This window comes from Oreochromis aureus, linkage group 14 (assembly GCF_013358895.1).
Source record: "Oreochromis aureus strain Israel breed Guangdong linkage group 14, ZZ_aureus, whole genome shotgun sequence".
In the NCBI taxonomy this organism is placed as follows: Eukaryota; Metazoa; Chordata; class Actinopteri; order Cichliformes; family Cichlidae; genus Oreochromis; species Oreochromis aureus.
Window position 1 is genome coordinate 24,605,422 of NC_052955.1, and position 15,403 is coordinate 24,620,824.

At 38.9% G+C, this 15,403-nt stretch overlaps 1 protein-coding gene across 3 annotated transcripts in view; it reads right to left on the reverse strand.

Annotated features, from left to right (window-relative positions):
- The window catches only part of LOC116323297 (beta-galactosidase-1-like protein 2), a 23,637-nt gene continuing 8,234 nt past the window's right edge, over window positions 1-15,403 (reverse strand). For all 3 annotated transcript variants that reach the window (XM_031743597.2, XM_039622269.1, XM_039622270.1), the window contains exons 8-19: window positions 15,214-15,278; window positions 14,901-14,985; window positions 10,592-10,735; window positions 9,696-9,776; window positions 7,949-8,055; window positions 6,425-6,571; window positions 6,151-6,222; window positions 5,723-5,801; window positions 5,478-5,565; window positions 2,979-3,093; window positions 2,163-2,279; window positions 1-494 (exon numbers count right to left, since the gene is read on the reverse strand). In XM_031743597.2, the coding sequence (XP_031599457.1) occupies window positions 408-494; window positions 2,163-2,279; window positions 2,979-3,093; window positions 5,478-5,565; window positions 5,723-5,801; window positions 6,151-6,222; window positions 6,425-6,571; window positions 7,949-8,055; window positions 9,696-9,776; window positions 10,592-10,735; window positions 14,901-14,985; window positions 15,214-15,278 (1,187 nt within the window). In that variant the 3' untranslated portion in view covers window positions 1-407. The remainder of the gene's footprint in view (window positions 495-2,162; window positions 2,280-2,978; window positions 3,094-5,477; window positions 5,566-5,722; window positions 5,802-6,150; window positions 6,223-6,424; window positions 6,572-7,948; window positions 8,056-9,695; window positions 9,777-10,591; window positions 10,736-14,900; window positions 14,986-15,213; window positions 15,279-15,403) is intronic.

Here is a 15,403-nt window from a genome sequence, read left to right on the forward strand (position 1 = left end):
TGGTTAGTGGCAGAGAGGTCAAACAACTCTTTATTCACACATTGTTTTTATACAGTCTGGATGCAAGCAATAAATTAAGTCTTTCAGAGGAAGAACATTTATTATAATCAAGTTCACTCTCCTTCCGTTTCTTGATCTCCAATTACATTTCAGGGTTTAAGGTTAAAGCTGTTAAGAAAATAAATTAAAAACATAAAGCTGCAAACACACTCAGTAATGAGAAACTGCTGTGAGGATGTTGGTTACACGGCTGCATTGCTGATGTCGTGTTCACTGACGTGTCAGTCTTGAGTGTTTTTGAGTTGCAGCAAGGCGTCGGTGCAGCTCACAGCGGTCGTGTCCTCCCACGCTATCCTCCCATCCTCCTCTCTCTTCCTCTCTTAATCCACCCTTCCCTCTTGTTCTCCTCACTGGACATCAATAGTCATGCCATAGTCTGGGCTGCTGGCAAACTGGATCTTACCATCTGTTTCCTGCTCTTCAAACACTGTGACCTGTGACAAGTCAAAAAAAAACATTGTATACCGGCTTATTTGAGGTCATGAAAGTAGAGTAAGTGTGGGTGTTTGAGAACTAATGTCAACACATGCACACTAAGAGAGGAGAAAATAGGGAGAAACAGCAGAAATAAAGTTGCAGAGTTGAGAAATACAGATGACTGAAAACTGTAGCTCTTGACCTCCAATATGTTTTGTCATATTAGTGGAGCTCTGTAGTAATCATATAAAATAGCATGTGCATGTTATATTATATTATATTATATTATATTATATTATATTATAAACAGTGGAGAAAAATAAAAAAAATGTTGTAGGGAAGAGAAAAAATCTGCATAGAACTAAATAAACACACAGATCGTTTTGTACACACACACTCACTGGCCACTATGTTATGGACGACTTGCTAGTATCAGGTTGGACCCCCTTTGCCTTCAAAATGGCCTGAATTATTCATGGCACAGATTCAACATAGTGATGGAAACATTCCTGATTGATTTTGGTACATGCTGACATGACAGGATCATTTGCTACAGATTTGTTAGCTGCACCTTCATGATGTCAATAAACACCCAAAGATGCTCTACTGGACTGAGATCTGGTTACTGTGGAGTACAATGAACTCATTGTCCAATTAAAGAAACCAGTCTAAGATGACCTGAGCTTTGTGAGATGGTGTGTTATCCTGCTGGAAGCAGCCACCAAAGGATGGGTACACTGTGGTAATAATAGGATGGCAACAATACTCAGGTAGGGCTGTGGCATTTAAACAATGCTCACTGTAAAAATATCCCCCACAGCATGACACCGCCACCAGCAGCAAGTTGATACCACCACTGATACAAGATAGTGAATCTTAAAGTTGTTTACAGCTGTTGTTTAACGTTCTGACCCTGCCATGAATGCTACGGCAGAAACCAGGACTTGTCAGACCAGAGAACATTTTTCTAATCTTCTTCTATTGTTCAATTTTGTTGCATCTGTACAAACTGTAGCCCTAGTTTCTTGCTCTCAGCTAACAAGAGTGGGAGTCAGTGTGGTCATTTGGTGCTTTACCCTATCAGCTTCAATAAATGATGAACTGTCCTTTCAGAGATGCTCTTCTGCACACCTCGATTGTAACGAGTGGTTATTCGAGTCTAGCGATTCTCCTCTGATGTCCTGTGATGTCCTGCATCAGTAAAGAAAACCACTGCTCACTGTATAATTTCTCTTCTTTTCAGACCATTCGCTGTAAACCCTACAGATGGTTGTGTGGGAAGATCACAGTAGATCAGCAGTTTCTGAAAAAAACTCAGATCAGCCCGTCTGGCACCAACAACCATTAAGTCACTTAAATCACCTTTTTCCCCTCATTCTGACGCTCAGTTTGAACTGCACCAGGTCGTCTTCATGCCTAAATGCACTGAACTGATTGGCTGATTAGATGTTCGAATTAACGAGGAATCGAACACCTAACAAAGTGTCCAGATCTATTACAATACCTTGTTAAGCATTTTAAAATAAGCTATCAAATACCACTGTGAAAAGTCAAAGATTGTGTTTAAGTAGTGTGTCACTAAGTCACGGTTGCAATTCTCTCCAAGTTGACTCTAAAGTGTGCAAAACAGACTTTAAACAGATTTTCTAAATGGTAAGCACGTGTTTCTGGAGAAGATACAGTACCTGGTTGTCACCCCTGTGAAGCCAGGGTCCTGGGACATAGAGAGTTTGCTGAGGACCAGTGGACCAGTAACGTCCCAGATTCTTGCCATTGATGAACACAACACCTTTGCTCCAACCCTGTGAACACAACCAGTTACCGTTTATAGTGCGTAACGATATTAAAATATTAAGAAAAAAACATGTTCCTGACTACCAACAGCAGGTGGACTTACTCATGCCTTACTGAACATCCTTTTCTCCTAAAAACCTCTTTAGAAATTGTCCGATCTCACTAGTAGGGCGAAAGAATAATATCATTGTGTAAATTTGCCCACTGAATTATAAAAGAGTCAGCACTCAATCAAGCCATTTATCTGAGCATGTTTTACAGATGTGTATTAACTATGAAATAAAGACTAATTCATTCAATCAACATTCATGACAGTAATTAGAAAACCAAAAGTCAAAGTCGAATATCACTCCCCAAAAATGAATTCAGTGAAAAGCTGATCTCCTAACAGATGTCTGCTCTATACTGAATTTCTAGCTTGATGTGAGAATTCGAAACAGATTACAGAGGAGAGATCCCCTTGATTGTGCGGTGACGACAGCTTTAGATTGTTTATGTGAGACTTCTGTGTTACTGTGATTTCTGTCATCTAGAAGAATCAAAACTTAAAAGTCATGCAAAATAAACATCTCAAGAAAAATACTCTTAAATTTGAATTTGTGTCAAAAAAAACCAAACACCACTCAAATCTGTGAAGTTAGTGAGGATGTCATTTCTAATGATGTCTTCCCATTTTGTACAATGGTGAAATCAACTGAATCACTCACAGGGAGTTTGATGAAGGTGTCTTGAGGTGAGCCATTCACATAGAGTCTGCCCTGGAAAAACCCCGGGAAGGAGGGCTGATGGCGCATGGACATCCAGTGACCTGCACTCTCGAGTCTGTGAAGAATGAATATAAAGTACAAAATGTGAGTTATGTGATATAAATCTGACTAAAAAAAAATCATGCCCCTCTTTTAGCAGGCCTGTTTGTCCGCCAGCAGCATATCACGTCCTTCATACAACATTTATTTTGCTAGCAGTGGAATATGTAGATGTATTTACACACTTCACTTTTTTAACAAGTAAGTGAATTCAAAAGGTTACAGTGATATAAGACCAAAATTCCTTCTCCGGGTATGAATCTGCAGCTTTCATTGGTACAATGCTTCAGGACTTGACATTTTCAGCGCAGTGCTGAGGTAAGAAATTTTACTTTGAAACCATACAGGGAGAAATACACTATATTTGCAATTAAAATGTTACTAGGAAAACATAAAGACCTCTAACAAGCTGACAGAGTAACCGTGGTGTTCATTTCCAATGAGAAAAAACTAAATAAAAAAATTGCATAGTGTAAAATGGCCTTTTAATGTTTGACTGGAGTGTTGTGCTTCCATGTATAGAAACCACCAGACCCGATGACCATAATGGCATTGATGGCACATTCAAGGTGCCCATCGTGTAGGTAGGTCATGGCATCAAAAATCTGTAAGCTGAACTCTCTGAAAATAACACAGATCAGTTTCCACTGCAGAGCTATGTTCAGTTCTTGCATTTGTGTGGCCTGTCCTTGAATGTAAAAGCCTCAAAGAATATTTCCAGAAAAACAGCAAACATACTGCACTATTCAATGTCTGCTCTGTTTATCCATGCTAGTCCATTTTTACCCTCTTTCTCTTTGCAGTAATTTTGATGTTTTGGAGCTCTTGTAAAACCTAGGATGAAAAGGAAGGACACTCAGGACACAGGTATGAACAGGATAAATTATCACCCAGCTCAGTTTACTCTTTAACAGGACATATTTATGCTCATTCAGCAGGTCTGCTAATCTATCCAGATAAAGCTAATGCAACTCTGACACAAGTTGCTGCCTATCTTTTGAAAATTAGATAAAGGCGTTACATCATATGAAAGCAAGGGTCTCTATTTGTTATGACCTTTGAGACCGTTTTTAACAAACAAACAAAAAAAGGCATATTGGGTACTACAGTACCATGCAAACGCACTGAGTCACCCCTCATTTCCTTATATTTTGATTCCAAGTTTTTCTTTGGAACACTATCAGTCATGGATTGGCCTCCCCAGAGCTCGGACCGCAACACTATCATAGCAGTGTGGGCTCATAGTGACAGAAAACAGAACAATAGAAGAGCTTTGAATGTCCTTCAAGAAGCCTGGAGACCTATTCTTGAAGACTACTTAAAGAATCTATAGAAAAACCTGTCTAAGAGAGTTCAGGCTGTGTCAAAGAATAAAGGTAGTCATACCTAATATTGACTTTTAAGCTTGTTACAACTGTACAAACTTCTAACGAAATATAAAGAAATCAGGTTGGTGCAAGACTTTTACATAGTACTGTATGTTTTTAATGACATTTTGTTGTGTGTTCAACACTTATCTATGACATGGTTGCCTTTGGGCATGGAACTGGCATTTTATATATTGACTTGCCCTTAGAGCCACCAAGTCCTACTAACTCACTGGACCACCATATATCGGGTTAAAGTATAAAAAAGTACTGTTGGTGTTTAAAGAGAGAGCAGAGTGAGGTGGGAAAGTACGGCAGAACGGCAAGAACAGAGGGATGACAATGCTGACTTGGAACCCTATGATTTAACTAAAGAACTTATAATTTCAGGACCATGGATAGTGCAAGGAGTTTTCACAGTGTGCCATTAAATCTGCAAACCTGTTGTTTTCACTAAACAAATCCAGCACAGAAAAAACTGACCTGAACTGTTTCTATTGTAACGACTCTGTCTGCCAGACTGCCACCATAGGCGTACATTAATCTGCACGTGTATGACGTATATTTATATTTTTTTCTGTTTATAATTAACAACTGTGCCCTGTCCTGTTAGTACATTAGCCCATGCTGAATATGATCTCTTAGTCTGTGACCTTGCGGTTCTTGGCAGATTTGACATGTCTTATTGAAATCAAGTGACTGTGTTTAGAAAACAGCACAACTTTTGTAAATCACTTGTAAAACTAACCCCGCCTGTCAGCGTTATTTGGGGATTATACTCAGACGCTATTTTTGCCCCATTTAGTAAATCTGGCCCTTAATGCTTTTAACTGAAGATGTTTTGAGATACAGGATGAAAAAGATGTGCTTAGGGGTTTTTTTTTTTGTTTTGCATTCTGGCATCATCTTCCCACTATCAGGATGGTGATAAGCAGGATTATTACTAAATGGATTGGATAAGAAAAGGCAAGTTTAAAGACAGGGAAACACAAACGTTGGTGGGGAAACTGAATAATAACTGACACATACAAACCTGTTTACAAAGGCAGGCTTCATATCCAGACTGTGAATATTGAAGTCTCGGAGGGGGTGCTCGTTTAGCAGAATATCTCCAACAAGACCTGAAAGGTGAGTCAAAGCTGCTTCAGTTTCTTTATGGATCTTAAAACAATGTTAATGAGTTTCTCTAAGGGTCTCGAATAAAAGGAAAAGATCTCTAGGCAAGACTCGTCTGACTGGAATTTCTGCAAAGCCATCTGTTTGTTAAACTGCTTGTACCTTTACGCTGTTCATCCAGGGTTTTTCCATAATTCACTCTTCCACAGTTCTCCACCAGTAAGCCCAGAGTTCTTTTTCCCTTCAGTGGGAAAATACATAAAACATTAAGGGGCATTAATAGCAGAACAGCAGCATTAGCACGCAAAAAAATCCATTCAGTTGTTTTGATTTTAGCAACTCATCAAGGCTGATGTGTGTCTACTGTTTTCTGTAAGGCTCAAGGTGACTTTCTCATTTGTTAGGATAAACAGTTGTTTGAAAATTTGCTGTTGGCTTAATACTGGGACCCGGCTGCCAAAAAAACACCCGGCAGCATCCCCTGAAGCTTTCAGATGTTGCATGCTGTTAAATATTTACAACTTTATTCTTTTCAAACAGCAGACTGGATCAAATTTTCACAGAGAAGGACAGACAGGCTCAAAAGTTACCTTCCCATCAGGTACGGCAAGTTCTTGCACCGTATAGTCCAAAACACCTACAAAATGTTTATCCACAAAAACCTGGAAAAAGAAGGAAAACTGAACATAGATGTATTTATCTTTCACTGCATTCAATCTTTCCTGAGAACCAAATGGTCACAGCCTTGACTTGTAATCCACAAGTACACTGATCATGGGTGTGACTTCTAACAAGGAAATCGCCACTTTCTAGGTCCAAATGTTGTCACAAAGACTGTGTATGTGTCTGTCTTCCTGTCCTTACCAGAGCTCTGTCTCTGACATTGTTCTGCGACTTGAGAGCTCCGCCACTGGTGATGGTGGTCTCATAGAGCGTGTAGCCATATGACTGACCATTGTTATTGTTCACTGGGAGATTCTCCATGTTCACCGGCCTCTCCGACTTGAAAGGCTACAAGATATGCAGAAGACAGGTATTTTAACATACAGCATATATACATATATATATGTATAGTTTGTGTGTGAAATTCAGATTTTTAAAAATATGAATGAATAAATGAAATACAACATAACCTCTCTCAATACAGATTTGATAAGTCTTCCACTTGCAATATGGCCTGATCCAATGTTAGTGTTTACCATTAACATTAGAGCTTTCCTATCTGCTGTTCTTTTATTCGGCAACAATCTCCTACCCTTGGGAGGGTCCACCGTTCACGAGACAATAAACACTTCCTGCTATGACACGATTAACCACATACCTCCAAATGCACAGATACAATATCAAGCTCAGACAACCCACTCAGCAGCTCTGGAGCGGCTGAAGAGAAAACATGCTTTTTAAACAAGGGTGTGCGGCTGGACAGGGGCAAAGTAATTGCCGTCTCACAGGGAAGCAAATTATTGCGATGGGGAGTGAATAATTAATGTTGTAAGCAACTGCCAGACCTGCTACATCTGGTCTGAATATAAATGCCATTGAAGAACAAGGCGTAAATGGCTAAATTAGACTGGTAGACATGAAAATAAGCAGAAATGACAACACCACCCTAAAAGGTTGGTTGGTGTTTAACCTTAATTGTTTTCTTCTTCCTCCTCTTTAGCAAAGGGACATTTGTTTTTTGTGTGTGTGTGTCGCATTCGGGCTTTTATTTCCACAACAATCTCTACAGTCATAAAGCTGCACACGGCTGATTTCTGCTGGTCCCCGAGCAGGCCGCCGGTGTAGTTAGGAGAAAATGTCTTGCTCCGAGCGCTGTTGTTCATTTTCTCGTTCAGACTTCTCACAATAGCAATTCACCAGTGTGTAGAATCATTTAAAATTAGCTGGGACACGTGTCTTGTGTGATAATGCTTTGTTTTTGGATCATTTAAAAAATAAGAAACAAAAAAATGCTCAACTAAAGATGCATATAAACAAACCCCAAAGAGCACAGATGATTAATTTGACAGTGTTGCTGCAAACTACAGCTAGGGTTCTTTCTATCATTTATCTTTTCATCATTATTAGTATTATTATTATTATTACTGTTATGAGCTAGAAAAGCTAGAAAAGTGGCTACAAAAGTTAAAAAACTCTTGTATCTGACAGTGGTCAGTAATACCTAATCATTTTGGCATCTGAGAAACTGATGTGCAGCATAAGGGTAACAAACAAAGGCTAACAGTAAATTGTCTTTAAGCTTAGTTGAATTTCTTATGTATTCTCTCTGTAAACAACATTGCAGCCTTGCTACACCGTGCAGATGAGCGTTGCTTCATGAGACGCTCTTATTGTTTATTAATGCGTTCCCCATATTTTGGCACTCGCACTGCGGCTGTAGCTTACCTTGTCAGTGAAGCGCAGACTGTCCCACAGAGAGATGTGCTGCTGGATGACAGCGGGCTGGTATGCTCTCCGCTCATGAACAGAGGGCAGTTCAGGGAGAGGCTGAGCTGTGAAAACAAGGTGGGAAAAATAAGCATAGCCTGCAGTTTGGCTCTCTGTCCTTATCCTCTATTCACCACAAGGAGCTTTATTCTTTAGGGAGCTTTTGTAATTATAAAAGGAGTTTGCCTGCCTGTCAGAATTATCTGGACATATTCTTTACAGACGGGCGACAAATGAAATTCAAGTCTCTCTTAAGAAATTAACAAATGAGTGGATCCTCTCACTGTAGTGGTCAAGGGTTCAGCTTCTTCCTTTACTTTGTCAACTATTAAGAACAATTTTGTGTACTGCTGCAAATAAAAAGAAGATCTGTTACATCTGGCATGCGAATGATACACTGAAATAGAGAAAAAGTTGCTGGACATCCTCCTAGATTATTAAAGCACGACCTTTTAGAAGACTTTCATTCTCCAGCCTTTAGATGCTGTCCCTGAGAAACTGTTTGAGCCTCCTTGGATGAGACACACAAAGTCCTCAGCAGCATTCCAGTTTACAGTCTCTTTACAACGATTAGCAGTGGTTGCCCGTGCCCTCTAACAGCTTTTAACGGTGTTAAAGCACACAGAGACACCAGGAGTCCCTCTGGAAGAAGTTTCACAGCGTTTTATTCTTGCCAAGTGGTAACAGCTGGAATAGCCGACACCTTTCCTCTAAATATCTCTCTCACTGCCTCAGCGGTGGATCAAATCTAACATAAGATGACTGAGAACACATTTAGACACTAACTACACACTTACGGCCTGCCTTAAATTCAATAATGTAAGTGATTAAATGTACCGTTCTGTAAGATAAATATGTGAGTAGCACTTGGATTGTCGCAAATTATTAACAAGTCATTTTATTAGCAGCATGCATACTGCCAGTGCACAGGCATGCGGCGTTTTTTATAGCAGCAAAATAATACGAAATACTGAAAGAATATAAAATCATAGGCTTGTTTTAAGAACCATGAACCTTGATCGAGTTTGGGCAGTCAAAGGTAAATCCAAAAAAACACTCCAGGAAAAAGACACAGCTCTGACACAATGTACATGATGACAACCAAACAATTAAAAAATATCAAGTTGATCTAATTAAGGAATTAGGTCATGTGTTTGCGGTTGCCGAGAAGAACACAGAGCAGTCTCAAACTCTCATATCCGGGCCATTGCTCATGCTCGGCAGACTACAAAACATAAGGATGAATCACGCACAGGCAGCCTTTCAAACTATCTTCAATCACCACGGCGTTGAGCAAATTATTGTGCTGGATTCAATCCCAGATTGCCAAAAGCTAGCCATAGCCACAGAACACTTGAGACTCCTGCACCCGACCGCAAAACCCTTGTTTTACAAAGAGGGGAAAACTGCCTAACCAATAAATGTGACAGAAGGCCGAGGATGTAATTTTGAAAATGAGCAGTAATTGAGGGTCATTGACTTGGACACATTTCTGCCACACATGCACAAACACGCAGACACACACACAAAAACATATCTGTAATCCATGCTTGTAATCATATGCAAAGTGATCCTGCTTTAGCCAACAGTGAACAGGTTCTACAAGGAGAATTTACTAAAGAGGGCGATGAAAGAAAAAGGAGGGAAAGAAGGAGAGAGACAGAAGATCTGTGAGCCCATCTCGCCTGCAATGCATAACACTCACTGTGGTAGTGGCTGAATAAATTCCTCAGAAGATGGTACTTGGTGGTGTAATCCCCAGCCTCGGATAATGGAGCATCGTAATCTGAAAGATAATGCGCTATCAGAACATAGGCTCGGGAGGCAGAGAGAGAGGCAGGGATGCCTCTTACTGTGGCAGATGCTTTCACTGTGCGCCCCTATCAAACATCTCGAGGCAGCAGCGGGCCGAGACATATTGCGCTTTATCTTGACAGAAAATGGAGGCTTTGTGAGGCAAAAAAGGTAAAAAGGCATTCAGAGAAGTAAACACAAGTATGAGGGGCTGCTGAAGGTCAGAGGTGGCCTTGCCTACTGTGGAGCTTGTTTTTTTTCTGAATTCTCCTCCTTTCTAAAGAACAAGGTCATTACAATGTTAAGTACCCTAGAGGAGGATATAAAACCCATTGTACCATCTTTAATTTACATTCCCGTGCATTTTATTAGGTAATGAATTCATCTGTGTGCTCTGCATATTTAAGTTTCAGGTCAGATGCTGCTGAGTAGAGATAGCACCATCTACAGACGTCTCAAATATCCTTATCATATTTTTTTATCTACCTAACCAACTCCCATTTGTTTCAATGTAACAAGCCGACAGAATGAGACTATGTTTCGAATGAGTTATTATCCACATGACGCATGCAAATTTTAGCCTATTGTTGTGCAAAATCCGAGAGCTTTGATAAGTGTCACTAATTATGAATATGTGCCTGTGTTGAATCCTTGCGGCAGGGGCAAGTTAAAGCCTGACCACTCAGCCATGTATAACTTCATTTTCCTTCCAGCTCTAGCAGAGAGGTTTGTTTATTCAAATGTCAGGAAATACTGGCCAGTGTGCTTTAGAAGCTCATGAAAGACAAACTGATTCGTTCCACATACCGTAGCTTGTTACCATGGGTTTAGGTGCGGGTAGTCCAACAGCAAAGGCCCCACTCATGAAGCCAAAATTCGTCCCCCCGTGGAACATGTAAAGGTTGATGGACATGTCCAGCTTAAGGATTTCGGTCACCACAGGTATCATTTCTGTCGAAAAAACCAAAATAAGATTTCATTTAGCTGAAATTTTCCCATATGACCAGTGAGTGAATCAGGGAATAACAAACGGGACTTTAAGTCACAAAAGGGGGAAAACAAATCCACACAGACTCAGATTTAATGAGCTAGAGCTGCTGTTTTAATACTCCTATTGCCCTCAGTGTCACTTTAACTGAAACATAAACCACAAATCCTATTACAGGAAACTATAATTTATTACGGGGCAATGCTCACACCCAAAAAATGGCCTATTTTCTTGCACAAATAATCTTAATATATTTTGTAATCAACGTAGCTAAGAAGGTAATTAAGAATTTAAATTGAATTTTAGTAGTGTAACTGGACTGAGTTTAATGATTCTAATCAAGAGGCGTTAGGCTTTTTGAATAACAATCGGGCTGGGCGAGCAGTAGAGCTGGACTCGGCTGGTTTCACAGTGGCAGAACTCACTGTGACCAACTGCTGGGTGTGCTGCAGTCTGCAGAGCACTGAACTGTCAAGGACATGAATCCCCCTCTGAATATTTCAGTGTTCATTTCATTGCTGTGACAGTTTCTGCGTGGTGAGGGTTTTTCTTTCTCCCCATTTTCCTTTTCAGAGCATTTTTTTTGTTAAGATGCGGATGGCTGCTAGGAATGACAAGAGTAAAAAGGAGGCTTGAGGCACTGCACTCTTTTCAAGAAATAAGATGTTTCCAAGAGCACTCAGGATGGTGATGCCAGAGTGTCTGACTGCCATTAATCTTAACAATTGTGAAATAGGTGCTATCATTTACGTCATGACTGTGCATTAGACTATAAATATAACACACACAACAGCAGCATGTGGAGCATGTTATACAGCTGATATGTGGGGTACAATGTAGAGTACATACTGAAGTGCAGAGATAGCCACTGGCCTTTTTACATGAATACTACGCTGGGTCTTTTTATGCTTTTAAGTCAACACAACGTGTTCACACTTAAGTAGCTTAGATATGTTTCTGATGTGCAACTGAAACGATCAGTGAACGCCAGTTTTCAAGTAAAAGTGCTAAATATAGAGTTAAAGAGAGAATTCTTCAGATTAAAAGACACGAAGATTTGCTGTTTTATACAACCCTGATAAATACGTATAGGACAAAGGACTGATATCGATACAGATATTTGGTGATTGAAAAAATCTGATATATAAGCTGATATCATTTTCTTTTATGTACCTGAAATAAAAAGCTAGCATGTTTTGTGTGTTGTTATTTATGAGTACTGTACTTACTAAGGTAATGTGGCAATGCAATTTAAAAATAAACTTGTTTGGGTTGTTTTTTTTAGCCACACCAAATGTGTTGCTAACAGGGAAGTTGCAGAATGCATTTTGGTAGAGAAATATCTGCAGTATCTAAACTGATAACATGGCTGAAGGGTGTTTCTACAATGTGTTCTTCACCTTGTAATTTTCACATATCAGTCATTATAAAGGCTGATATCAGTGTATCAGCAAATAGCTAATATATCAGGCAGGCCTGGGTAAAATATAAATAATACTAAAATGTGATGATTTTTCAACACATTTAAACCATTATTTAATTTAAAACAGTACAAAGATTAAGATATGAAATAATGAAAATAAGAAACTGCATTGCTTTATGAAAATGTACTGCACAAACTTGTTTATCCCAAAATACATTGGAAAACTCCATTAGTATTTACTTTTTCTGCCACTATATACTTTTGCTCCATTGCATTACTGATGAAATATAACAGTTGACTTCACCTTCGTTACTATTTACCAGCAGTGTTGGTCAAGTTACTTGAAAAAAGTAATCGGTAACTAATTACTTATTACTTCCCCCAAAAAGTAATCCAGTTACTTTACTGATTACTTATTTTCAAAAGTAATTAATTACTTAGTTACTTAGTTACTTTTTAAAAACACGATTTACAACCTGAATAGGTGATAAAGCGATAGATCTTTCAGCCCAGTTCTACTTTTTCTGCATAATCCATCATACAAAATGTAATCAAATGGAAAAGTCTCTTTTTAAAACTTGTTTTATTAGTTTTAATCTTTTAACTTTATGCATCAAGCAAAAATTAAATTATATGCAACATTCTCTGACTGGAAGAAATTTGTTTAACATTTAAACCTATTTTCTGCACATTCCAGCACATAAAAAAAAATATTTTTTGTGTTTACACTCAGTCTTTCACATAAATGCAAGTGAAACACAGCAGAAAATAAATAAAATCAAAGACTCAGCGGTCCTGTTGCTCTATTTTCACCTGTATAGCAGGCGGATGTTTACCCTGGTGCAGGTGTGCCGCAGCGGTCAGTGGAAGAATCCGTGAGTTTGTCTGTGAATTTCCCATTCCGTGTTAGCGTACTCGGTGCTTGCTCGGAAGTTAAGGGGTTTTTTTTCGCTGTAAAAGGAAGTTTTCTTCCCATGCAGTGAACAGCGGACGCTAATGTTTTTGTCACTTTTTATGGAATCAAACTCAAAGTAAGGTCAGTACTTCCACGCTTAAACGCTGCACGCTCATACTCTCTCCCGCACTCAATATATTATCCATTGTTGATCTGCACACAGCTGTTGTCATGAACTGGCTTACATCATTGTCATGAGACACTCTCGCAAAAAAATCACGGTTTTAGTAACGCAGTAATGCAGCGTGCTTACGGGAAAGTAACAGTAATCTAATTACCTTTTTTGCAATAGTAATCCCTTACTTTACTCGTTACTTGAAAAAGTAATCGGATTACAGTAACGCGTTTCTTGTAACGGGCAGTAACGTCACAAGTTACGTTACTGCCCATCTCTGTTTACCAGTAATGGTATTTCATACTGAATATTCTTTGAAGTCATGGGATAGACTAGCAACCTCCCCAAGGTGTGCCCAACCTCTCGCCATGGAGCTCACCTTTAAAACTGCATTTGTTCCCTGCAGAATATCCCACTAACCAAGTCAGTGATCTATAATTGAGTCCTGTCACTTTCATATCACAAAAATAAATTAATCTGAATAATTCTACTATTACCAATTTAATCTATTTCTATTTTTTTTAATTCAAGTGCAGCAGTACAAACTGTTGTCATATGTACACGTTACATTTAAATTAAATAAGTGAATTGCTATTTCTATACTTTTCCTGTGTTTGCTATAATTTCACATAAAAGTGTTCGAGACTGCAAATATAAAAACAGGAATTTTGTCATTTTTGGCAAGGTCTCATTTGAAAAGAGATTTTAATCGCAAAGATAAAGATAAAATCAAAATTAAATAAATAAATGTCATTTGCTCTTGAGCAGGCAGATATTGCATCAAACATGCATCACGTTATTTCTTGTATAAAATACAAACCAGTATAGCAATACTAATACAATCAGTATATATGGGAAACCCATGATGATGTCTTCCCACCAACAGAAATGTAATGCACAACAGTTGATCTGTATCAGTGTTTTTGTATCTGTTTATCTATTGCGTGTATGTGAGGCTGCAGGAAATACAGATGGGATAGCTAACTCCTCCACCTCAGTTCAATAAAAATCAGTGAAGCATATCTTTGAACAATTCTGCAATTAAGAGCATGGTACACAGCCTCTGGTCTGTGATACTTGGCTTACAATCAACCAAGCATTAAAGCTATATAAATCTCTAACAAAGCCATCAAACAAGTAAGAAATGACCATATGCTAAGCTGTATACCCCAGCTGCACTGTGTGGGCTCAGCGCCTTCTTTGAAGAAACATGGCGTTAGACACTGTCTTACACTCAGCCTGAAGAAAGGCTCACACAGCTCCCATGGCAGCGAGTTTGTCCTTACACAGTCTTTCCTCTGGCATAGACACTGTTTTATACTCAGCTAAAAGGTTTGTCTTAAACCTCTCTTACCCTACGGCACTGTGACTCTGTCTTACTCTCAAGACAGCCTGTTTTACTTTCAGTGATTTTGTAATAGCTTGCAGCACGAAACCTGTCTTGCTCTTGCCTCAAATTATCCACCACTATCGACCGTCTGTACAAAAAAAAAAGTTTCACCCACAACAAAGAATCCATCTGCAGTAATCCTAACTTACCGTCATTCGAACCCCGTCTTACGCTCATCATGGATCCTGAATCTCTCTTTAAAGAAAACATGTTTTTTACATTTGTAAAAATAAAGCATGTCTTACCTTCAGCAGTGTAAACATGATGGAGCCCGCCCCAGAGATCAAACCAGCCAGACCAGTACTCCATCACCATTTTAGGTTGCTGAGGCTAGTAAAGAAAAAATATTTTAGTGTAACTACTCAACAAGTAAAGCAACTGATAGTTTGAACCTTTCAAATTTCTTTAATAGAAAACAGTTTCAGTTTGTTTTACCAGGATTGTCTAATTCTTGCAGAGAACAATGCTAACCAAGTGCAGTGATGAGTTTAATTATACCAGAAAACTCCAAAATCTATCAACATGAATTTAACTAATTTTGTAGCAAGAAAGACTTACTTGTATTTGTTCCAGATACTTGATTTCATCTGGGTCCAGTTTTTGAAAATTGATGGTTTCCAGAGCTGCAAACAAAAAAAGACACATATTACGTTAAATAAGGCACCATATTAAACCACTCTTCAGAAAGGTATTAGTCATTCAACCATGAATTGGTAGTATCTGAATGAAACTAAATTATCCTTTAGTT